The following is a 26,071-nucleotide window of genomic DNA, read 5'->3' as shown; positions in this document are numbered from 1 at the left end:
TCATTGCGTTCTAAAAGGAGGCGGGACAATAACATCTTAAAGGAATATGAAGAGCTTGCAGGGTATGGGTCAAGTGTGCTGCGTTTCTTGGGCACAAGTAGATCACTCCTAATCTGAAGGTTCATTTTAGACGCACTACAGTATTTTCTTTTTATTTCAAATGTACAAATTTTGCAAGAAAAATGTTCTTTATGTGAGCCAGTTATAATGTGTTGCTAGCAGCCGAAGTATCTCTAAAGTTCACATGGATTTAGTGTCATTTAAAGAGACAAAAGTGTTAAGTGTTAAGCGATGTATTGCCTCTTATGTACTTGTTTTCATTGGTTTTAATAGCCTACTCATGTGACAGTTTCCCATGAAGAAGATGGAAATGTAGGAACAAAATATGACCACTAGAGGGCACTGTCTTTTTAAAAATGAATGTGTTGCCCATGGATTTTTGTCCTGTCTGTTACTCAAAAACTAAACTTAAAGGGTTAGTTCACCCAAAAATGAAAATAATGCCATTTATTTATGTATTACTAACACTCATGTTCATATTCGGAACACAAATTAAGATATTGTTGTTAAAATCCGATGGCTCATTGAGGCCTCTATTGAGAGCAAAGCCATTCAAACTCTCAAGATCCATAAAGGTACTAAAAGCATATTTGAAACAGTTCGTGTGAGTTCAGTGGTTCTATCTTAATATTATAAAGCGACGAGAATACTTTTTGTGCGCCAAAAAATAACAAAATAACGACTTTTCAACAATATTTATACGGGCAAAACACCGCTTCTGAGCTTTATGAATCTTTTGTTTCGAATTAGGGATTCGGATCTCCTATCAACTGCTGAAATCACGTCACTTTGGCGCTCCGATTCACTGATTCGATTCGTAAAGCTCCAGTGTTTTCAAATCGGCCCATATAGATATTGTTGAAAAGTCTTTTTGTTTTTTGGCGCACAAAAAGTATTCTAGTCGCTTTATAATATTAAGATAGAACCACTGAACTCACATGAACTGTTTCAAATATGTTTTTAGTACCTTTGGACCTTCAGAGTTTGAATGGCTTTGCTCTCAATACACGCCTCACTGAGCCATCAGATTTCATCAACAATATCTTAATTTGTGTTCCAAAGATGAACGAAGGACTTACGGCAGAGGGTGAGTAATAAATGACATTATTTTCATTTTTGGGTGAACTAACTCTTTAATACATAATAGATTAACCTGTTTGAGGCAGAGAAATTAGCTCTATTTGACATCAGATGTGTATTGAAATGCATGTTTTGAGTAGGATGGCCATACCGTTTTTGCATTTGACTTATTCAGACCTGGAATTTGTATGTTCCATAAGGGAATGGATAGGGGAATGATGGGAGATTTGACAAGGATCAAATCTTGTGCAGTTCATGCCAGTGTCCTGTTTTCACACTCTTTTTATTTGCATTAACATGATGTTAAAATCCAAATGAACTACGAAACTCTGTCAGAAGCAAAGACTCTTTTTAAAATGTAATTACAGAAAAAAATATATATTATAATAATCTCAATTCCACAGTTTGTCAATAGGAGGCGCTGTATAACCGACCACTGATGAAGAGCTCCAGCAAGAATAACAGGAAGTACATCTACCTATGTATACATGTATGTATAGCTAGCTATGTATGTAGGCCTATGTATAGAGAGAGAGAGTAAACATATATGTATATATGTAAATATATATATATATACACACACACAACAGATAATGTGTGTGTGTGTGTGTGTGTGTGTGTGTGTGTGTGTGTGTGTGTGTGTGTGTGTGTATATATATATATATATATATATATATATATCAACAGATAATTAGCTTTTTGTTAAGAAAGAATAACTAAGTATATTATATGACCTTTGTTTAAGTCAGGTTACCTTTATTTGTATAGCTCTTCATGCAATACATATTGTTTCAAAGCAGTTTTACAGTGATAAACGGGAATATAATAATCAATAATGCAAACAGAATTCAATTCTGCTGTAAAGCAGCTCTAAAAGTGTCATTATTTTGCTGAAGTGTGTAAAGTTCAATAATGAAATGAGTTCAATTCAGTTATAAAGCAGCTCTGGAGAAATATTATACACTGAATATTAAGTGTTCATATATGGCAACAAAAGGTTTAGTTTGTTGAAATGAATTTATGTTTAAGGTATGTATCATGAACTAACAATGAATAATACCTCACAACAATGTTAATTATATCCATTAATTTAAGAGTTATGAACACAAAATTAACAATGTACACACATATATACTGTATGTGTGTGTAGGAAAAATAATAAATCTCACATGTGATGAGAACATTTCACTTTTAGCCTGCTTATTAGTCATCATGCCCAATAAATGGCAACAACATCAAACAAATCTGTTGCATTCACGTCAGTGTTTTTCTTAGGCTCCCTTTGTGCCAAACAGAACTAAAAACAAACTGATGACATGCGGAGCGTTGTGACCTTCACACCCTTGTTGCAGTACACAAACGCTCTCAGCCTACTTGTCCTGAACGACACTGACTTTCCAGGTGCGCGCAGCCCACACCGCCCACCGTTCTCTGGACCAGTTCGGCCCATCTCTTCCTCCCCTGTGGTCTCCCTCCCTCTCTCACCCACTGACCCACTGGCGGAAAGCGTGGGCACTGTGCGTCCAAGAGTCCGCTTTTAGAATGCCAGATGGCTATTTTCTTCCCCAAGCACTCTAAAAAAGGACAGAGTTACATAAAACTACCACAGCTAAGAATGCTGGTCCTGGAGAGATGTTTAGAGAACACAGGAAGCATATCTGTATCAAACAAGAACTTCATAGCACCTATCTGTGCTTCTTTTCAAAAATAACACAAGCAAATGTGTGAATATTACGCAGAGATGAGTCATTTCAAAAAAGATATAATGCGTGAAAAAAATCGAATGAAGAGCCACTAACTTTGAACACACTGACATTTGATCTAATGGCATGTGATTCAAGGACAAAACATTAGGTCACTTTTTCCATTTTAACACCAAAGTCAAATGTCATTGATATTTATAGCACAAATCATGACTTGCACATGCAGATGCGATATACATAGTTGTATGACATTTGTTATATTTTGTTATGACATTGCTGGTGACAGGAAATGACCATATCCTCTTGGGGGACATGTGGGTGTGCATATCAGCATATCTGCTTGTTCGAAGGTTAAAAAATGAAGCAATGTCAGCTTTAGTGGTTAAAAATGACGTGCAAGTTTGGTGTGTAAGTGCATACCACAAAATAGAGTCCTGTTTTGCAAAATGGACACTGATGGAAAAATGGAGATAAAAATGGAGATTGTCCTTCTGCTAAACTGATTCAGATCCACACTGTGGATTTCGACATGTTCCAATGATCTCAGAGACAAGGTTTACATATCTATTAAATAATGCACTGACCATTTAACCGTTGCCAAGAATAGATTGTTTATCTAGTAGATTAGTGGTGTCAACTGTTGCTCTGTATGGTGATTACTTACAAAGGAAGCTCTACTATGAATTCTAAGTTTGCAATGTAAACTACTTTTTTTTTTTTTACAGTTTTTGGAAAAAAAGAAAATAAAGTGTTCCTTACCTGTGCAAACCCCTCCAAGATGGCAGTATGTTGGTTGCTTACAATCTTACACAAAAATGAAATTGAAATGAACAGATGTAACAGTTATGTTATGTTTTTGGACTCTTATGTTTCCTTTAGTTTGTTTCTTTGCTTAATTGATTATGGTCACCTGTGTCTTGTTTGGTTTTTCATTTAGCTACTTTAAAGGTGCTAAAGAGGATGTTTTGTTTTATACATTTTTGCAGTTTTACTTGAAACTATCTTCACTAACTGATAAAAGACTATTTATTAGGTGCACTGAAAGGAATAATATTAATATACATCATCTGTGCACGAGGTAGGGCCTTAAAAACATCAGCCAATCGTTTACGCGAGCATCGCGTAAACGATTGGCCCTCTGGCTTGTCAATCACTGCCGTGACGTTTCTTGTGAGAGACGTGCACGGCTGCGCGCTCCAGTAACTTTCCTCACTCCACAGGCGCCGCATGCAATGTTTTTGTCAGGAGACAGGAGTAACAACTGCAGACTATGAGTTACATGCGGTGAGTCCGACATAATGAATCCACTAACACGACACAGCGAATGCCGGTGGTAAACACTCGTGTTCCAATACTTGTGCACGAGTTTTGGAAGGCGTTCCCTCAAAATTAGCTCTGAAGGAGGGGGGTTGTTCTTACGCATGCGCTCATTTCAAAAACTCACTAACAGTCTTTGGTTTCTCAGTCGACGAAAAGATCCTCTTTATCACCTTTAAGTCTTAATTTCGTTTTTTCCATTTGTCGTGTATTGCCTTTGCATAAATTAAGTTGTTTTGTTGATTCGTGCCTTCTGTATTGCCATTTTTGTTTTTGTAAATAAGGTAAATCTGCTGCAATTTAGATCCTCTACCCCTATTTACTTGCCTACACCATGACATAAACTGTAATAAAGCTTTTCGAAACTTTTAATCAGTTGAACCAATTGCTTCGCAAAATAATTTACTGTTTCGAAGCACGCAAAACGCCACACGCTGGTCAGAACGGTGTAAATGCAACAGAAACTCTGCTCAAACATTCATAAAAACACCTTTTACAAAACAAATGAATGTGTAATCTATTACATGCAATAAAAAAGTAATCTAATACCATTAAACATGAAGAGTATTTATAATGTGTTATTTTATTAAATTGTAGGGCTTGTTTTGTTTGTTTTATGCAGAGCTTGGTTAATCATACCAGAGACTATTAACTACAATTCTTCCTTTTTATTATACAAATGTGTCATTAAATGTCTAAAACTGATCAAATTGATCCGAGATAAGGTAAAAATCATATAGACACTGGTTCATGGGTTCACAGGGATCGTCGCCCCCTGAACCACTGAAATTTTGAAACACTTTGAAACAGTTATGACAAAGCCTCGTTCACTGAAATCACATACTTTGGCAGTTTGATTCTTGCTCGGAATCACTGTTTCGAAACAAATTATTCACAAAGATTTCAAAGCTTCACGAAGCATGTTTTGAATGCGCTCATCACTGTGACAACAAAATGAATGGACAGTAGTGGACAGAAAAAAATTCCGTCATCATCGTCCCAAATCTGTATGAATTTCTTTCACAACAACAACAACAACAAAAAAACCTAAAAGGATTTTCCCACTGGCTTTAAGATTATTGCTGAAAATATGCTCTTTGACCAACAAAACCTTTCTTAGATCTTAAATAGAGGTTATGTTAATCATGACATAACCTCTGTCATGAATTTTGAATTTTGAATTGAATTTTATTCTGGCAGAATAAAAACGCTAAACATAAGCATTAAAGAAACTACACCGTGCTTCAATGTCACCATTAAGTTTAACTCTTTGAGTCTTGATGTAAAAAACATTTTCCCTGAAAACCTGAGTTAAAAAGTGTTTGCAAGAGAGCAGTTATAAACACAACAGGGCTGTAAAAGCGACTAATGAGTAGATGAGTTTGACTGATGAAGTTTAATGTCCCAGACACCCTCCATGGTCAAACCCCATGTGTTGGCCTATAAAAACACGAAATCCCTGCAGCACTCTATTCTGGGGGTTGGGTCACTCCTTCAATGTAAATTGGATACTTTAGCTCATTTTATTGTCCAGCTGATCGCTTTGACAAAAATAACACTGCACTTCAAAACATGATGTGTGATTTGACGTATCATTTACGTCTGTAGCACAAACTTGCAGGATGAGTTACATGCCTGTGTTTAATATTTAGTGGTTTGTTCCAATCCATGACATTATATGAGTAATAATCATGATAACTGGCTTAGAATCATGCAGTAACATCCCAGCAACTCGACAGAAATTTGAGCATATCCTTTGTTAGCTTCTTCAGTAGTCTCAAAGTCAGTTCCAGGAGGCCGACTCTCTGATTGGTTGAACTCTCTGTATAGCATCATGGGTAATGTAGTTTTTCACCACGAATTCCGCTGTTAAAAACAATTATTTTAAAACTAAGCTGAAATAATACAGGCTGGCGGCTTCAAAAGAATTAACAACCTTGTAGATCACAGTAAAGCTGTCTTTAAAGGTTTATAAGTTATCGTTAAAAATCAGTTTCCCTGTGGAGAAAACGAATGGAGTTTTTGACTTCTGGTCCTGGAACCCAACTGTTGGACTCTGTTGTTTTGTACAATCAGTCTTAATGACGTGTGAAATGAAATGAAGACTATTAAACTCTTCAGTGCACTGCATGTAAATGATTCAAATGCCTTCAAATCTTTCTCTGTGGGAAGTGATGCTTTCACAAGGTCAGAGCCTATGAGACATGGAGAGCGGAAGCAATACAATCAGAAGTGTTCCAGTGACTAATCTACGCCTGGGTTAATAAAGGCACGGATGTGTTTGGGGTGCTACTTCCTGAGTAACCTTGGTATCAGTTGCTAGGTGATGGATGGAATGGAGACAGAAGGTGTCAAATTTTACCTCAGAACAGAATTTAGCAAATGGTTTCTATTTTCTGAAAATGTTCTATTTTTGTTCCAGATGACAATTTTGTTATACTTTAACCATTTAGTTTATACTCGACAATTTAGACATAAACAGCTAACTGAGTTTAACATAACCTAAAAAAAAATTGAAAAGAATAAAGGATATGGCAGTGATTAGAATCTCAATTGACTCAATTTGAGACACTTTATTACCAGCATTCGCTGATTTTCCACCAAGCAGCTTTTCCAGAAGAATTTAGTTTCCGGCAGTGAGCGTACGAGTGTACTGATCTTGTTTTGCCCTCCCTGTTTCTTTCATTCATTCATCTTTTCTCTCTGCCTCCTCTTTCTCCTCATGGCAGATGTCAGCAGCCTCCTCTCCCCTCAGTGGGAACAGGAGGCAGCCCACTCCTACTCTCGCTTGCGTCACGGAAAGGAGAGAGGCTTCCGAAAGTGCAAGACAGATGGGAGAGGCATCCATTGATGAGAACTAAATCCACACAAACTGTGATTGAGGCATTTGGCACTCTTGTACTAATGCATTTGTGAGTGGTACTGTAATGTGAGAGTTGTGCGCATAAGATGCAGATGAGTAATGCAAGAAGAACATTGATTTATTTTGTTAGATCCTGTGGGTATTTCTTATCGAGTAAAATTTTAGTGTTACTTAATATGATTAATCTTAGTCGCCAAGGTCTGTCCAGGATCTGAAGAACTAATTTCAGTTTATTTTCTAACCTGCAGCCTAGGAAAATACTTTCTTATCACTGCTTATCAGCTGAAAGCAGTGCTTTCTGCTGTAAAATCTCAAGTGTTTTTTTTTTTCTCTTTCTTTCTTTGCAGTAGTATTCTGAAAATGATTTCCTGAAATGCTTTTGTTGTAATTCAGAAATGTGTTACATATGGAGGACTCAATGAGAGGGTACAACATCATCTGGTTCTCTGAATTGCCATTGCCATGGCAACCTGATGCACATCCGTATGACATCACAGCCCACTCGGCCAAACTAGCAGGGACAGAATGTGATTTGAGTACTCTGTTTGAGCACCTGCAGTCTGCAAGAGTCTGACCAATTATTATTATTTTTAGTCAGAAAAAAAAATAATTATTTTTTGATATGGCTCATATGATATAAGAAAGTATATGGCGCACACAGTTGATGAGGGGAAAAAAACACCTACATTTATTTCAGAGGCCCAAACAAAATATGCATTTTTTGTAATGTTTTGATGAAGATGATGACGAGATGAGGTGGAGCAGATCTTTAGCAGCATAAACAGTTATTAAATAAAACAAAAGAATGCTATCCAACAAGAGAAACAAACGAACAAAACAAACTAAAAGTCCATGAAAACAAAACCCAAACGCCAACAGAATGTGACATTTTGGTGCAGTTGCTGATATTTATATGGCCAAAAATTAAAATGAAATTAGCTTGTAATGTAAATCAATGAGATCTTAATAACATACATAAAATGTGAGAGGCAAAACATGTAATGCAATACAATATAATGAAGATTGAGAGAATATTTAGAGAACGTCAAAATGATGTATGGATAATCAATCAGTTTTTGCTTCAGTCTAGTAAGTGCAGTAACAGTATTATTCAAAGATGTTCTAACTGGAACCGCCATTTGCAGTGGTGTCCGAAACAACAGTGAACGTTATCGAGTGCACTCATTCAGTCCCACAATACACTGCAATAATGAGTGTACAACTGATGGTCACTCAACTGCTAGAGATACCCATAATGCACTGTGAGAATGAATTCCCACGTCTGACCAGAAGATGGCGCCTGTAGCTGAATCATCCATCCATTTTCCAAACTGCTGGTCCAATGTGGGTACAGTGTAATTTCATACAGCAGGGGTTCCCAAACACATTCCTGGAGCCTCCCCAACACTGCATGTTTCCCATGTGTCCTTAAAGGGATAGTTCACCGAAAAATGAAAAGTTTATCTGCTTACCCCAAAGGCATCCAAGATGTAGGTGACTTTGTTTCATCAGTAGAACACAAATGATGATTTTTAACTCCAACCGTCGCCGTCTGTCAGTCTTTTAATGCGTGTCAATGGTAACACAATTTATAAGAGTCAAAAAACATGCACAGACAAATCCAAATTAAACCCTGCGGCTCGTGACGACACATTGATGTCCTAAGACATGAAACGATCGGTTTGTGCGAGAAACTGAAGAGTATTTATATCATTTTTTCCTCTAATACACCGCTATGTCCAACTGCGATCAGCACTCTGTTAGTGAGGTCTGATCGCGCTCTGACAACGGCAGTGATGTCTCGCGCTTATACTTCAATGATAGTAACGAGAGGATTTGCGAGCACGCAGAACTCGACACTGGACAAAAACTCTGCCGTTTTGAGTGGTGAGTGGATTCTAACTTAAACACGTTTGATTGGCCATTGCGTTCAAGAAATCAACAGATATGTTTGTGACAGACTGTCCTCCCAAAAAAAAAAACGACCATATATGTCGTTTTTCAAGCACCTTATCACGACCTATATTTACGTTTTAAAGTCATGCGCCCTCTAGCTGGCGTAAAAATAATGACAGTGTTGTGTTACGTCTGTCGTCATGAAATGACGTATGACTGTCGTTACCAATCAAAATGCGTGTTCATTTAAATGCAATATGTGGAGTTTTTACACCATTTCTCCTATTTCCATTTAGCAAAACTAATTTTTTTTTTAGTAACGACTACAAGCACCCCACCCCTAAACCTACCCTTAGTGATTTATAGTGCATATACACTTTATGAGCACATGCGTTCCCTGGGATCGATCGCATAATCACATGATTGCATATTGTTATATATTGCAATGCTCTGTCAATTGAGCTACGCGAAATCCAACATATGACGCAGATAAACGTGAACAATGCATTAAAATGAAAGTGTCCTGTTGTCAGTAGGGGCGCCACTTTAATGCTCCTATGGGTCGTATTTTAGGGAAGTGACAAACGACCTATATAGGCATATTGGATTGAAACCTTTGATGCCCTCAAAAGTGCAAACATCAAATCTGTTTCGCCAATATGCTATTATTATGGAGAAAACTGTTCTTAGACCAGCAGTTATGAGCAGCTCTTCCCTCAAAATGTAATCAGAAGCAGCAGTTTGAGTAACAAAATTCCACACTAGTCTTAAGTCCGTTACTAAGCTAAGCTGGGGAAGGCTTTAGAATCTTTAGAAATATACTAAAATGCCTTTTTACTTGTTATAAAAATTATTAACTGTCATAACAACAGAAGTCATGTAGATTTTGTACAACAGCTTCTCCAGGTTTTTGATCATGTTGATAATTTGCAACCTCAGAAATTTGCATATCAAATATGATACAGGATTAAACCTTAAATATTATCACTAAGTGAGACTAAATTTTAACTTTCACCCTCACAGGTTCAAAAAAGAGATAAGTGTTTAGAAAAGACACATCTTTCTGTCTATTTCGTAATTGTGGAATATTTGTCATTTCAAAACGATCTGTAGGCAGATCACACTTGACACCTTCTCTCTTGCACATGTGTCTATTGCAGCATGTAGTGATGACATGCTTCTTGTGTCAGTATCAGTAAGCATGGGTGGTTCCGTCAATAAAATCTGGGAAGATGTGAGCTAATTTAGTAGCTTGAATGAAATGCTTCTTCTGCCTCTGTCAGGTCTCGCCACTGAACCATCAAGTAGTGACGCAGGCAATTTCGCACACATCCTGCCAGCTGGAAGCAGTGTGGCCCATCCAACAATTAATTTCCTGAACCCTGTGACGGTCTTCCTCTTGGCAGTATCGTTTCCCCTCTCCCAGTCATCTTTTCTAGAGAATCTGCAACCACATTGATCAATCTTGAATATGTGCTGCTGGTCAGCAATTCAAGCACGCCCTCAATACCACATACACACTGTGTTGTTGTTTGAATGACATCCGCATTTAAATGCAAGACTGAATGCCCCAAATTATCATTCTGATTGTGTACAGAAAATTTCTACTAAATTTTTATGAGTGCAATAATTCAGTACAGAATACAGGAATTACTCCAAAATATTAATTTTCAAATAAAAAAAGTCATTTGGCAGACTTAAAGGGGAACAATTTTCAATCTTTGTATTGTTACAATGTCGGTAGTAAATGAACTAGCCTATATTTACTGTTTCTCCATGTTACCTGCATCGAGAGAACTAAAGATCATACCTTTGCATTTTTGATACCATTAGTTTTATATATATATATATATATATATATATATATATATATATATATATATATACAGTACAGTCCAAAAGTTTGGAACCACTAAGATTTTTAATGTTTTTAAAAGAAGTTTCGTCTGCTCACCAAGGCTACATTTATTTAATTAAAAATACAGTAAAAACAGTAATATTGTGAAATATTATTACAATTTAAAATAACTGTTTTCTATTTGAATATATTTCACAAAGTAATTTATTCCTGTGATGGCAAAGCTGAATTTTCAGCATCATTACTCCAGTCTTCAGTGTCACATGATCCTTCAGAAATCATTCTAATATGCTGATCTGCTGCTCAAGAAACATTTAATGTGTACAATTGTACAAAATATTTGTGTGCAATATTTTTTTTCAGGATTATTTGATGAATAGAAAGTTCAAAAGAACAGTGTTTATCTGAAATCTAATCTTTTGTAACATTATAAATGTCTTTACTGCCACTTTTGATTGATTTAATGCATCCTTGCTGAATAAAAGTATTCATTTCTTTAATTTCTTTAAAAAAAAAAAAAAAAATTCTTACTGACCCCAAACTTTTGAACGGTAGTGTATAATGCTACAGAAGCTTTGTATTTCAGATAAATGCTGTTCTTTTGAACTTTCTATTCATCAAGGAATCCTGAAAAAAAAAGTACACAACTGTTTTCAACATTGAAAATAATCATAAATGTTTATTGAGCAGCAAATAAGCATATTAGAATGATTTCTGAAGGATCATGTGACACTGAATTCGTGACATTTGAATTCGTTTTTATTTTTGTATTTTCTTTTTTAGTAGTAGTTTTAGTAGTTATTTTTGTTGTGAATTTCTGTCATATTTATAAGTTATTGTTTTTAAGGTCTTAATAACTTTATATAATTTTAGTTAATTACATCAAATTAAACAAAATGAAAATGAGTTGTTTTTGCATCTAGCTTTTTTGCAATCTTTTTTATTTTAATTTTTTTATCTTAATATTTAGAAAGGTTCAGAACACGGAACGTTTCAACAATTACAACTTTTCATATCCACATCCATAAACTCATATCCAAAACCCATAAGCGAAATCGTTTTGTGTTTTGTTGTTGTTGTTGTTTTTAATTAAATGCTGGAGAAAAAAAAAGAAAAAAAAGTAACAACAATTGTCATCATTGTCATATAGAGTCCGCGAAATCGGTTTGGTTCCAGTGGTTCCATTCCGACAAAGACGTGCAGTCGCACATGACACCGGAAGCACTGGAGATTTAGCCGGAAACTTTAAGTGACAGGAGCTCAATGTGACATTTCGGAGCCGTTATTTATTAACTGTTATAGAAGAATAAGAATGTTTCTCACTACTGTGAACCGTGAGTACATCTATAATCATGCAATATCTGCAAGACCTCATTGTCAGCATAATTGTGGTCAAAATTTGAAGACAGCAGAAGAGATGCGTTGAGTAGCGGCTAATACTGTAATTAGCTAGTAGTTTCATGTATAAAGTTACTTGTATAATATGCGCATTTATGTGTCAGAGTTAAAATATATACCATAAATAATTGTTTTTAGATGTTATTTGGCGATTATCTGTTTACAAACAAACATATACACACATCATATGATGCATACTGATAGTTGCTAATGCTAATCATTTTTGGTTTCTTTTATTTCTTTCTCAATCTAGTTGCCAAGAGCAAATCTAAGTGAGTATTCCCTCATCTTCATTGTAATCTGTTTACAAACTGTGTGAGCACTTTGTGCTTTACTCTTATGCAGTATACACTGCTGCCATGCTATACTATGTGTGGAAAAAATCTATTTTATATCCCCTTATCTCCTTTAATGTTAGATAATACAAATCTGTCATATATTTACCTTATTTTTAAACGGAGGTTATACTGGATGATACATTTCATTGTCAAGTACTGCTGTATGTTCTGTTTTTGAACGTTTAACAAATACAGTTTTTAATTTTAATTGTAATTTAGTCTAGTGAAATGCTTGATTTAAAATGAGTTCTGAGATGTTGTATGGTTTAATGTCTTGTTGTTTTATGACACATTGAAGTCAGTGCTTTGTACTATCTGTGGCCTTAAATCTTTTTTCAGGACATTGCTGGTTCAGATGGTGAGTGCGGCTGGCACGGGTTACTGTTTTAACACAAAGAGGGGCCGATTGAGGGACAAGTTGGTTTTGCGAAAGCATGACCCAATAGGTGAGGTGAACAATCGATTTTTATTTCGTAGATCCTGTTTTCATTTGAGAATCACAAACTGAGTGGCTCAAAATGAAATATTGTGTTTTATGTCATAAATAGTATATTGGTAGAACCTGATTTGAATTTCAAGGACCTCCAAAAATGATCATTTTGAAAAGGACCCTGTTGCAAAGTATAAAGGCAGCTCTATATATGTGAACCTGGACCACAAAACCAGTCATAAGGGTCAGTTTTTTGAAACTGAGATTTATACATCATCTGACAGCTGAATAAATAAGCTAGGATAGGACAATATTTGGCCGAGATAGATCTATTTCAAAATATGGAATCTGAGGGTACAAAAAAATCTAAATATTGAGAAAATCACCTTTAAAGTTGTCCAAATGAAGTCCTTAGCGATGCATATCCACTCACAAAAATACGTTTTTGATATATTTACGGTAGGAAATTTACAAAATATCTTCATGGAACAATTGTTGGCTATTGCTACAAATACACCCGTGCGACTTATGACAGGTTTTGTGGCCCAGGGTCACGTATTCATATAAAAACACCCATTTATACTGTGTAAGAAAAATATTATGTATTTTATTTTTTTTTAAAAATTATATGAATGGCTTTTATATTGTCATTGTGCTAAAGCCAAATAATTTCTCATATATTCTGGAAAATTCAGTTTGTATTAAAAATATTCAGTTTGTATTAATTTGACAGTTTACTTTTTCTACCCACTATTAATGTTAGACATATAGACCTTATGTAGCTACGATAAGTGTATCCACATTACCAGCTAATTACTCTTTGACAGCATTGCCATAGAAATATACAGAGCTACTGCAAAAACGTTCAAACACAATATTCTCTGGTGCATAAGGTCCATAAGAAATGTTTTTTTTTTTTTTTTATTGAATTAAATTCAAATGTGTTTATATACCATTTTTTTATATAATAAATATCATTCCACAGCTGTTTTACAGAGGATATTGCCCTAAATATCCCCAGTGAACAAGATAAACTCACTACTGAAAGATACAACAGATATGCAAACTACTCCTATGTATGTCCCAAGAAAAGAGAGACCAACACTTTACATTAAGGTTTCATTAGTTGTTAACACTAGGCATTAGTTAAATTAAATTGAACAATATGTTTACAGCATTTATTAATCTTACTTCAGTAAAAAACTCTTGGAATAGTTTTATCAAGTTAATAAATATGACGATGTTAATGTATTTGGTCTTGGCAGATTAGATCTGCTACGTACGCTGTTGCTGCTACAGAGCAACTAAGGACTTGCTACTGCTAATACAGAGGCATGAAAAAGTATGTGAACCCCTTGCAGAATCTGTGAAAATGAGAATTATTTTAATAAAATAAGAGGGATAATAAAAAAATGCATGTTATTTTTTGTTTAGTACTGTCCTGAGTAAGATATTTTACATAAAAGATGTTTGCATTTAGTTCACAAGACAAAATAATAGCTGAATTTATTAAAATAACCCCATTCATAAGTATGTGAACCATTGATTCTCAATACTGTGTGTGGTTACCTGATGATCCACGACTGTTTTTATGTTTTGTGATGGTTGTTCATGAGTCTCTTGTTTGTCCTGAGCAGTTAAACTGAGCTCTGTTCTTCAGAAAAATCCTCCAGCTCCTGCAGATTCATCAGTTTTCAAGCATTTTTTGCATATTTGAACCCTTTCCAGCAGTGACTGTATGATTTTGAGGTCCATCTTTTCACACTGAGGACAATTGAGGGACTCAAACTCAACTATTAAAAAAGGTTCAAACATTCACTGATGCTCCAGAAGGAAACACGATGCATTAAGAGCAGAGGGGTGAAAACTTTTGAATTCAAATATCAAGGTAAATTGTCCTTAATTTGTCTTCCGGGAAACATGCAAGTATCTTCTGTTGGTTCTGAAGGGCAGTACTATATGAAAAACAATGATATTTAAACAAAATAAGAAAAATTGTGACATCTTCATCCTGTTCAAAAGTTTTCACACCCCGACTCTTAATGCATCGTGTTTCCTTCTGGAGCATCAGTGAATGTTTGAACCTTTTTTAATAGTTGTGTTTGAGTCCCTTAGTTGTCCTCAGTATGAAAACACAGATCTCAAAATCCTACAGTCACTGCTGGAAAGGGTTCAAATATGCAAAAATGCTTGAAAACTGATGAATCTGCAAGAGCTGGAGGAATTTTCTGAAGAACAGAGCTCAGTTTAACTGCTCAGGACAAACAAGAGACTCATGAACAACCATCACAAAACATAAAAACAGTCGTGGATCATCAGGTAACCACACACAGTATTGAGAATCAATGGTTCACATACTTATGAATGGGGTTATTTTAATAAATTCAGCTATTGTTTTGTCTTGTGAACTAAATGCAAACATCTTTTATGTAAAATATCTTACTCAGGACAGCACTAAACAAAAAATAACATGCATTTTTTTTTATTATCCTTCTTATTTTATTGAAATAATTCTCATTTTCACAGATTCTGCAAGGGGTTCACATACTTTTTCATGCCACTGTAGATACAGACACACTGCTGTGAGCATGTAAGATATGCTGCTGTTGCATGAATAGACATACATAAATCCCGTATCAGATCTAGGCAGGTGGAGCTGGGGGAGGTGGAGGGTTTCAGAGGAATTCTGATATCGCACTGCAGGACTAGAGTACATCAAACACTGTGTACCAGATTATTTAAATATTGAGCAAGCAATCTCATTGGCTATTGAATTGCATGCTAGTACCTGAGCATCGCGAACAGCGAGGTTCCTGTGTCTGGTACAGTGTTTTCTCTGCTGGTGCATCTGTACTCTCCTCTCCTCTTTGTGTCCGTATTCAGCATGTCCCATCTCCGGCCTTTGTTAACATCCTGTTTACAGACTTTGTAATATTTCCACACAAATGACATTTTGGGAAATTATTGCAATGCGGTCCGGAACAGAAATCGGGCAAAAAAAAAAAAACATGGTTGTTTGCTGATCGTGTGTTTGGAGCAAAAAAAGTCCTGTTCCCATTTATGGTCAGTCAACTGGTGCATCTCGGCGTGAAACAGAAGTTGTGATTGTCTTTTCTTCCTATTTTGCGTATATCTGAGTGATCGGGACTTGACTTTGTCCATGGGGAATTGTAGTGAGCAATTGTATTTTTATTAACGTTAGTACAAGAATGAATAAAACTCATATATACAGTACAGTCCAAAAGTTTGGAACCACTAAGATTTTTAATGTTTTTAAAAGAAGTTTCGTCTGCTCACCAAGGCTACATTTATTTAATTAAAAATACAGTAAAAAACAGTAATATTGTGAAATATTATTACAATTTAAAATAACCGTGTACTATTTAAATATATTTGACAAAGTAATTTATTCCTGTGATGCAAAGCTGAATTTTCAGCATCGTTACTCCAGTCTTCAGTGTCACATGATCCTTCAGAAATCATTCTAATATGCTGATTTGCTGCTCAAGAAACATTTATGATAATGTTGAAAACAGTTGTGTACTTTTTTTTCCAGGATTCCTTGATGAATAGAAAGTTCAAAAGAACAGCATTTATCTGAAATACAAAGCTTCTGTAGCATTATACACTACCGTTCAAAAGTTTGGGGTCAGTAAGAATTTTTATTTTTATTTTTTTTAAATGAATACTTTTATTCAGCAAGGATGCATTAAATCAATCAAAAGTGGCAGTAAAGACATTTATAATGTTACAAAAGATTAGATTTCAGATAAACACTGTTCTTTTGAACTTTCTATTCATCAAATAATCCTGAAAAAAAATATTGTACACAAATATTTTGTACAATTGTACACATTAAATGTTTCTTGAGCAGCAGATCATCATATTAGAATGATTTCTGAAGGATCATGTGACACTGAAGACTGGAGTAATGATGCTGAAAATTCAGCTTTGCCATCACAGGAATAAATTACTTTGTGAAATATATTCAAATAGAAAACAGTTATTTTAAATTGTAATAATATTTCACAATATTACTGTTTTTACTGTATTTTTAATTAAATAAATGTAGCCTTGGTGAGCAGACGAAACTTCTTTTAAAAACATTAAAAATCTTAGTGGTTCCAAACTTTTGGACTGTACTGTGTGTATGTATATATATATATATATATATATATATATATATATATATATATATATATATATATATATATATATATATATATATATATATATTAGTAAATAATTAGTAAATAATTGTGATCCCACAATGTGATTGCACTTATTTTCAGCACTTATTATATATTTCAGTTAATGTTTTTTTTTTTTCTCTTCATTGCTCTCCACAGTGAACAAACATGTTCTGTTCTTTGAGAAGAGGAAGATACGCTCTCTTTAAAAATGGGAGAAACTTTTGATACAGACACTGAGAAAAAGGACTTTTAAAGTGTGATTAGCCACAGTGTGGTGATCAACATCCAACATATGAAAGTGTCACTAAACAACTATGGAGGAAGATTGACATCAAATTAAAGACCCGGCATCACTGCAGCGTTGGATAGCTGGTGTAATGAGACCAGAAAGGAGTTGTACATCCTGTCAGGATAATGTGTTGTTAAGACCATTACAATAAGTGTATTACGTTGGATTTGTTCAGTTCCTTTGTTTCTTTTTTCTATCAAGGCAAAATTTTGACCTACTGCAAACAATGAACCACCTACTCAATGACAGATTGCTTTAGGCTGAAGTGGATTTGTTGGGATAATTAGCCAGCAAAATTTATTTTGTAGAAAAAATGAGATCTGTGTACATAATTGTTAGCACAAAATAACACCAATTAAAATATAGAAAACCAGCTGTGCTGTTTGTACTTTATGTATATTGACATGGTTTGTAATTTTCAACCAAAATCTTTATCATGCAACTTTCAACCACAGTAAGGAACACCATCACATTATATTAATTCTGAATTTACTCATAAATACAACATTATTTAAATTCCTTAACTTTCTCCCAGTATTTTTACTACTGCCCTTTGAGAATTGCTTACTCTTGCTTTGAACAAAACTGACCAGTATATAAATCTCTTAATAGTGAATTCTGGAAAGTGCTCTACAAATAAATGTGACTTTAATTTTCAGAGATATTTAAACATGTTATATATCATATAATGATATAATCATTAACAAATGAATAATGCTTGGAAATTACATTTTTAAGAACACTCCAGTACTTGGTATTGTTTATTATACAAACAGTAATTCTGTGGACACTGTGCACAGATTAACGGTGATGAAACCTTGGCTTCACCTTCAGAATAGTTCAGTTGGCAGATCCTTCCGAAATGGAAAAGATGTCTGCGTGCCGACAGTTTGTACAGACACTGCTGCGACGAGGTTGGCTCTCCTGGCCATCTCTTCCAGCGGCATTGTGGGATAGTGGGCCATGTAGAAAGCCAGAGCACCAATGAAGCTGTCGCCTGCTCCCTGTTAAGAATTTTGTTTCAGTTCAGTTTGTGCTATTAAAGCTCATAATGCAGAAGAACACTGAATTTTTACATTACCACTTAGAAAAACAAATATGACAGCAGGGGGTGCCATCATACTTTTCACTGCTAGTAAGTCCAAAGGTTGTAACTTTTTACACACAAAAAAAGAAATCTTGGGAACAAATGGCATCATAATGTGCATATCCTAAATAATTATTAACCCCTCAGTTGATCCTGAAAATATTTAATGATGATGACATGACTTTAATTCCCTATTTGAGTTCTGGTGAGTCATTTGTGTTTGCCATTGTGCAAGGCATGGTGAGTAAGTCTGTAGTTGCTGACTTGAGCACAGGTCACAGGGGTCAGTGAGAAACAACACGCATGCTTTAAGCTTTTCGTGACCCCTCTGTCAGTGGTGTAGTGTAGCCTCATGCCTCAAAGTCTTGCGAAGGTCTTCTGTTTTGAGTTGTGCACTTGCTGAGACATGCAGTATGACATTTTGTGTGCAAAGTTCTGCAACTTTGTTTTCCCTCCCACTTAGTAATTTCACTATAATCAGTATTTATTTTTGGGTGAATCTTTTTTAGCCTGTCAACATGTCCACGTCATATCTAACCTCAAACTCAAAAGCACCATGTTTTAACGCATTAACGCTAATGAAAAGTAACAAAACAAAAAGGATGAGCAGTCTGTTTCATACGTACTAATATGTTTATTAACTGGAAACTCAACAGCTACAATACCAGTCAAAAGTTTGGAATAAATATGATATTTTAATGTTGAAAGAAATTTTATGCTCACCAAATCTGCATTTGTTTGATTAAAAACAGTGAAAACAGTAATATTGTGAAATATTATTACAATTTAAAATAACTGTTTTCTACTTTAACTCTTTCTCTGCCAGTATTTTTTATTTTTTTTTCTTTAAAAACTTGCCTGTTAGTGCCAGAATTTTCAATCATTTTCACAAAATGTTCATGGTCCACAGAATATCTTGTTTTTTTTTTTGTTTTTTTTTAATGAATATCTGAACATGCAATATATCAAAATAAAGAACACTGAATCTTCTTTTAAACAACAACAAAACCATTTTATTCTAGCTTCATGCATTCTTTTTTATCAACTCTTGAATGTGGGTTAATTTCTTTTACCCACATTCTTTCTTTTCCTTTTTAAAAAAAAAAACAACATTCTAAACAAAAAGCTGAGAAAATCATGTTTTTGTCAAAGACTACATCCAGATGGGATTCAGAACGGAACGATGATAAAAACATGATAAAAACTGTTTAATGTTTGATGATTGAGTTATTTTACTTGTGCGTAAGCAATGCTAAAAAGTAATTTATTCCTGTGATGGCTTAATTTTCAGCAAGCATTAGTCCAATCTTTACTGTCAAATGATGCTTCAGAAATCACTACATGTTGATGCTAATATGCTTTGGTAAGCATAAGAGACTTCTTTCAAAAACATTAATATATATATAGGAAACACAATATGCAAAGAAAACATTATTTATTTTTAAAGGATCATTCTTTTTCTGAGTTATTGGCATCACACGCTAAGCCCCATTTTCCATCTTGACTTTTATCTGCACTATGAATTTGATAAGGACACTGGCATGTTTCACCATGCCTGCAGGGGGTAGACTGGGATCTACGGGGGAGGGGTAAAGGCGGGTGTTGAATTTATGATGGGAAAGCACAGAGGAATGTAATGATGTGCTCAGATTTAACCGCAGATCGACCTGTCACTGGTTCTCACAAGTCTACCAGATTACTCATCTCAATGGCCTGCCTCTTAACCATCGATCTCTATTACACACCTCTGACTGTCCATTTGGTCTCCTCTATATAGCCACAAAGCCAAAGGCCACAGTTGTCTAAACTCCCCTACTGACTGATGACTAAATGAAGTGATCTATATAGACAGGAATCCATTACTAAATGATCACAGTTCACCTTTACCCAGTTAAGCACTACTCATGCATGCCGTCTGTTTGGTTAAATGGAAAACCATTTGCAGTTTGACATACACTATGGTGTCGTCAAAAAATTCTCCTGAAATTTATGTCTCCACCTTGTTCAGTCAGAGGCTAAACCTTCCATCTGCATCTCTTGCTCTAATAAGTTTCTTGCAGCAAGGAATGTGACGAGCAGAAATAAAGACAATTGTGATTTTATTACTGGATTTCACTAAGTGGCTGTATTGTTGGTCATTTAGTGCATTCAAGTCCTCCTGGGAAGTTATTTACGAGTTGGGAAGTTGTGTTTACAGCGTTCAAGTCATTTTCGTCGGAGCAAGATGGCGGTGTACCCATCTAGTGCAAAAGGTAAATAAATAAAGCAAGGTTTTTAAACTCTACTACTTCAAGAAAATGAAGAACAAAGAATGGGCATCAGGTGTGTTAAGTAATTTATGAAGCCACTGTAAACTTTATTGTTATATAATATATTGTTATATTATAACATTATTATATTCTGTGCAGGCAAATAGCGTATTTTGCTGTAAATAATAAAGCTTGACAATGTCATTGCCAAATATTGTGGCATGTCATGTTTCTCACTGACATGCCGTAAAGCTAGGGCTGAAAGAAAATCTTGAGCTTCCCACTCGTATTTATGACTTTGGTGGCATTCATGTGCATTCAACTTCTGACATTCTGACAGTCCTTGAAGCATTTTACATAAAAAAAAAAAAAAAAAAAAAAAATCAAAATCCACATTCACGAGTTCACATTTACATATAATTAAGTATGGTAAGGGTTATGCATATTTGGCGTGCTGTCCGGGGGGGAGGGCTCCGAGCTCGGAAATTTTGGCCCAAACCCAGAGTACTCCCCCCCCCCTCGTTGAGATAGAAGTAGATAAAACTGAAGTGAGGAGAAGGGGTGGAGGAGGGATGCTGATGAACTGTCAGACGAACAGAGGTAAGTCTGCTGTATTTATACCTCTTGTCATGATTGCATTGATTAACTGAATGCTCTCCACATGAGCTAGTTAGGTTAATTATCTGCACCTGTTCCTCCCGAACCTTGTTTAATAAAACATCATTTTGAGGTATGAGTATAAAATTAATGTTAATGGTGCCATCGACCGTTTTTTTACAAGATGTAATATAAGTCTAAGGTGTCCCCTGAATGTGTCTGTGAAGTTTCAGCTCAAAATACCCCATCGATTTTTTTTTAATAATTTTTTTAACTGCCTATTTTAGGGCCCCTTTAAATCGCGCGCTCTCCGCCCCCGGAGCTCGCGCTTGCCTTGAACAGTGCATAAACAAAGTTTACACAGCTAATATAACCTTCAAAATGGATCTTTACAAAGTGTTCGTCATGCAACATGTCTAATCGTGTAAGTACAGTATTTATTTGGATGTTTACATTTGATTCTGAATGAATTTGAGGCTGTGCTCCGTGGCTAACGGCTAATGCTACACTGTTGGAGAGATTTATAAAGAATGAAGTTGTGTTTATGCATTATACAGACTGCAAGTGTTTAATAATGAAAATAACGACGGCTCTTGTCTCCGTGAATACAGTAAGAAACGATGGTAACTTAAACCACATTTAACATTACATTAGCAACATGCTAACGAAATATTTAGAAAGACAATTTACAAATATCACTAAAAATATCATGTTATCATGGATCATGTCAGTTATTATTGCTCCATCTGACATTTTTCGCTATTGTCCTTGCTTGCTTACCTAGTCTGATGATTCAGCTGTGCACAGATCCAGCCGTTAATACTGGCTGCCCTTGTGTAATGCTTTTCATAAAGTTGGGAACATGGGCTGGCATATGCAAATATTGGGGGGCGTACATATTAATGATCCCAACTGTTACGTAACAGTCGGTGTTATGTTGAGATTCGCCTGTTCGTCGGAGGTCGTTTGAACTAATGAGATTTCTATAAGGAGGAAACAATGGTGTTTGAGACTCACTGTATGTCATTTCCATGTACTGAACTCTTGTTATTCGACTATGCCGAGGTGAATTCAATTTTCAATTCGATGGCACCTTTAATGAACAAAAGGTGAAAGTTGAAAGGTGAAAGGTGAAATGTTAACCACAGACTTTAAGTCTGCCATTCTTAAAACCTATAACCCATTGTGAATTGGGTTTTACTTGGGTTGGCCTACAAATTATCATCATGAATGATCAGCTCCATTTCCAAAAAAAAGATGCCATTTTATTGACAAAGAATTTTGCATATTTTAACTTTCTCTCTACTTTGAAACAGCCACATTGTATCACCAACTGCTAGTGAAAGTGTAATACCTCCAGTCGCTACAAATCATAGTCAGTGTGAATGCCCCATGTTAAAAAAATGTGGTGTTTCTTGACAAACAACAACAAATCTGCTTTGACACCATGTGTTTATCATGCTGAATTGGGCAAAAACATTATAGTTTCCAATTCTGCATTAAAAACAACCATCCATCACTTTTAAAAAGTCAGCTTTTGTCTTTACAGGCTGCATGGTTAGCCTTCAAATGACTTCTGACAGCATTTGTCTGAAGCTTGATGTATCTGTAGTGACAACTGCTGCGCTTTCCAGCGGCTTCCAAACAGTCTCAGACACATTCTGGTACAGGTTAGATAGAGCTGTCTGTCAATCATATGACAAAATTATTAGATGTGGTCAGTCAAAGACCAAAGTTCGTTTTACATTACAGCTCTACAAACTGTACAAACTTTAAAGATGCAGGACAAGTAGTGTTCTCCAAAACAATTTGTACCACGAATTTCTGTTGTAAAAGTTATTCATGTCACGAAACAAACAATAGTTTATTGAAATTTTGTTTACAACCAATTTTACTTCTGTAAGCTGACATATTTCCAAATGAAAAGATATTTAGAAAAAAAAAATGTAGCCTTGTGAAAAAAAAAGTGTCCTGTCAGAATAGAACCACATGGTTAAAGGGGAGGAGTATGAAAAAGAAGAGGCAAAGACAAACAATTTTTCTTTGGAATAATGTGCAGATGAATTATGGACAATAAATCCAGGAACACATGTTAAGGAAATGGACAGGATTCATTTTGAATGCAAGTTGAAGTCTGCCAATGTGATATTAAACTAATATCTACAGTAATTTGGTGCTAGCGCATGATTATCACCACTGGAGTAAAAGCTTGGGAAAACTGGATGGTCATCACTGTTGGAACAACATATTATCACAACAGTGTATCACATCTGCAAGTCCACAAGCTAAAAAATATGTTAAAGGCTCCAAAAGCAATGGCTGGAGAGGATGACTCACGGGTGACGTGAGCGAGATGGCATTCAAACGTCCAATGCCAAAGAGGTTACTGAGTGAATGACCAGTGGGTGGGTTGCATAAAATCACAACATAAAGATTGCCTAACAAAAACTGTTATTCTGTTGCTGTTTAGAAACCATCAGAATTTCCAAAAGCTTGGTGTATCATTAAGAGTTCCTACTGATGTTCCAAGAGACGTACAGTCCAAGGTTTAGCGTTTGTTGACGGTCAAATCTCTAATCTTTTAGAAACACACTTGGGGGTCCGAGTGGTCATCTTGTGTCACCAAAGCACATGTTGCTAGGGGATGGTTTCCCTCAAAAGAATGGCTGCTGTCCAATGCGGCTCAGTGTGGGTTCCTCTTTGTGGGTTTCATTTACAGTGATGACATCAATGTCGGGTGGAGGCACGCATTGCTTTCCGGTAAAAACTCACCACCGTCTACAGTAAAGATCCCTGTGGTGGGTCCTCTATGTCTCTTTTCATGGAGGTGAAGTTTGGCTGATTGTGATTGTCTGAAGAAACTACAAGCCGTGTTGTCTGGCTTGAAGGCAAGGTTCTGAAATTGGGTTGACATCTAAATGCAAGAGCACCGGCCACCCACAGTCCATCTGAACTGAGTGTGCTGTAGGTATGGGTCTTTGTGAACACACACGTAGGCTACAGATAGGATCACTTTCTCATGAAAGGGTCGGTCAGTGTTGGATTTATAAAAGCCTTTCGTAAGATTTATGGAAGAAAGGGAATGATCTTAGAATTGGTGTGTAGACACACAGAGGGAAACTGCGTACTTGCCCTTCCAGATTTGCAGTAGTGTTTAACCGTGCTTTTCATGTAGTGCCATACCACACGGCTTTTGATGTGATGTGAAGCTGTAAAACTGCCAAAAGATCCTTTTAACATGAGACTGCTTAGTGTCCAAGAGAAAGGATTCCTTGATCAAGAGTACACAACGGTACGGTCCATTTGAGATGTGCGTAATGTCCCCTTAAGGGTGACAGATGCTAGGTAGCTAGCGAATCACTCACTGATATTCTTTCAGTGCCAACAGTCCTACCAACTCTCTACGTAACCTCTGGGAACAACATAAAGATGGGAATTTCTCAGTTGCTGTTGATGGGCGGTCTTTTATGGCATTGGCATGACCAATCCACTAGCTGTTGTGAATGCGTAACTCCTCCCCACCTCCAGTTCATGCTGAAGAACTGACAAGCCATACTATCTGCAATCCAACAACTGTTTGCCTAAAACTTTTTGCGGCATTCCTCGGTGAATGCAAAGGAGCACATCGCAACCACACCAATCGTCGTCCATGATGTTCACGATATTCACGTCCACATGGTGCTTCTATTCTTATTTCTGCAGACTTAATGACAATTGGCTGATGAGACGTTGCAGTAAGTGACAGAATCTGTGAGACATGTTTAAACAATTACACATGATTTATTTCTAAGTGAATGTAACAGAACCAACAGTAAGGAGTGATTTCAGCAACAACAGATAAATGTGACATTCTGTTATTGAGGGCTTTCCAAGTTTATCATTGGGCAGCTGGCTTAAAGTAGACTATATTCTTATATTCTTACTATAATCAAACTAAAATATTCTCATTTCTGTCCATAAACGATGGTTGCTAAGTAGTTTGCTGCAGTGCAAACTGAGCCACATAAACAAAAAGACTTGATTTAATTCATGCAATACCAGAGCTGAGACCATTCCATGCCTGTTCTCTGAATAACAGGGGTTGTTTAGTATGAAATACTGCAATTTGGTGACACTGCAGAAAACCCTGGATTTAATCCAAGGAGCACAGATCAACGCTGGGCTTCGTGACTCACACCACTTTGCTCAGAGAGAAGCCCGGTAAACACTTTAACCTCCTATTGAATGTTTTTTAATGACTAAAGATAGTCCTCACAAATAAAAATAGTTGCTACATACTCTTAAAAGATGACGACAGTTCTTTTTTTGGTCTAAACAGGAAAAAACACATTTTTTTAAAAGTGATATGCCATCATTCTTTGAGAATAAACTGATGGAAACATGCCTTGCTTCTGTCTAGCCATTGAGATAAAATCTGGCACTTGGCCCCATTCCCTCCTCCTCCTGGATTTTAACAAGTGGGGGAAAAACAGAGTTACTGGAAGAGGGATCAGGGCATCCAAAAGAGTTAAACAACTCAGGATTTATGGGTCATCAAAGTGCGCGGGAACAGGCCGACCGCCACGTGGAGACCACAGCCAGGCGGACTCCCGCTGAGTGGATCACATAAGCACTGAGTCACCTAGAGAGAGAGCAGGAGAGCCAGGGGCAGCCTACTCTGATGAGACTGGACGTCACATACTGTGCATTATTTATCAGAGTGTGTGAGTTTAT

General features: G+C 36.0%; 2 protein-coding genes across 8 annotated transcripts in view; one reads left to right on the top strand and one right to left on the bottom strand.

Annotated features, from left to right (window-relative positions):
- The first annotated feature begins 11,945 nt into the window (after nucleotides 1-11,945).
- Nucleotides 11,946-17,798, top strand: mrpl33 (mitochondrial ribosomal protein L33). The gene is made up of 4 exons (XM_048191968.1): nucleotides 11,946-12,111; nucleotides 12,429-12,447; nucleotides 12,853-12,959; nucleotides 17,293-17,798. The coding sequence occupies exons 1-4, from the start codon at nucleotides 12,090-12,092 to the stop codon at nucleotides 17,340-17,342; spliced, it is 198 nt and encodes a 65-aa protein (XP_048047925.1). The 5' UTR covers nucleotides 11,946-12,089; the 3' UTR covers nucleotides 17,343-17,798.
- rbks (ribokinase) overlaps nucleotides 17,692-26,071 on the bottom strand; it is a 33,846-nt gene continuing 25,466 nt past the window's right edge. For all 7 annotated transcript variants that reach the window (XM_048191963.1, XM_048191961.1, XM_048191967.1 and 4 more), the window contains one exon: nucleotides 17,692-18,429. In XM_048191963.1, the coding sequence (XP_048047920.1) occupies nucleotides 18,159-18,429 (271 nt within the window). In that variant the 3' untranslated portion in view covers nucleotides 17,692-18,158. The remainder of the gene's footprint in view (nucleotides 18,430-26,071) is intronic.

Source organism: Megalobrama amblycephala, linkage group LG5 (assembly GCF_018812025.1).
Source record: "Megalobrama amblycephala isolate DHTTF-2021 linkage group LG5, ASM1881202v1, whole genome shotgun sequence".
Classification (NCBI taxonomy): Eukaryota; Metazoa; Chordata; class Actinopteri; order Cypriniformes; family Xenocyprididae; genus Megalobrama; species Megalobrama amblycephala.
Note: the sequence above shows the minus strand (reverse complement) of the source record. Positions and strands in the feature narration are given on the sequence as shown.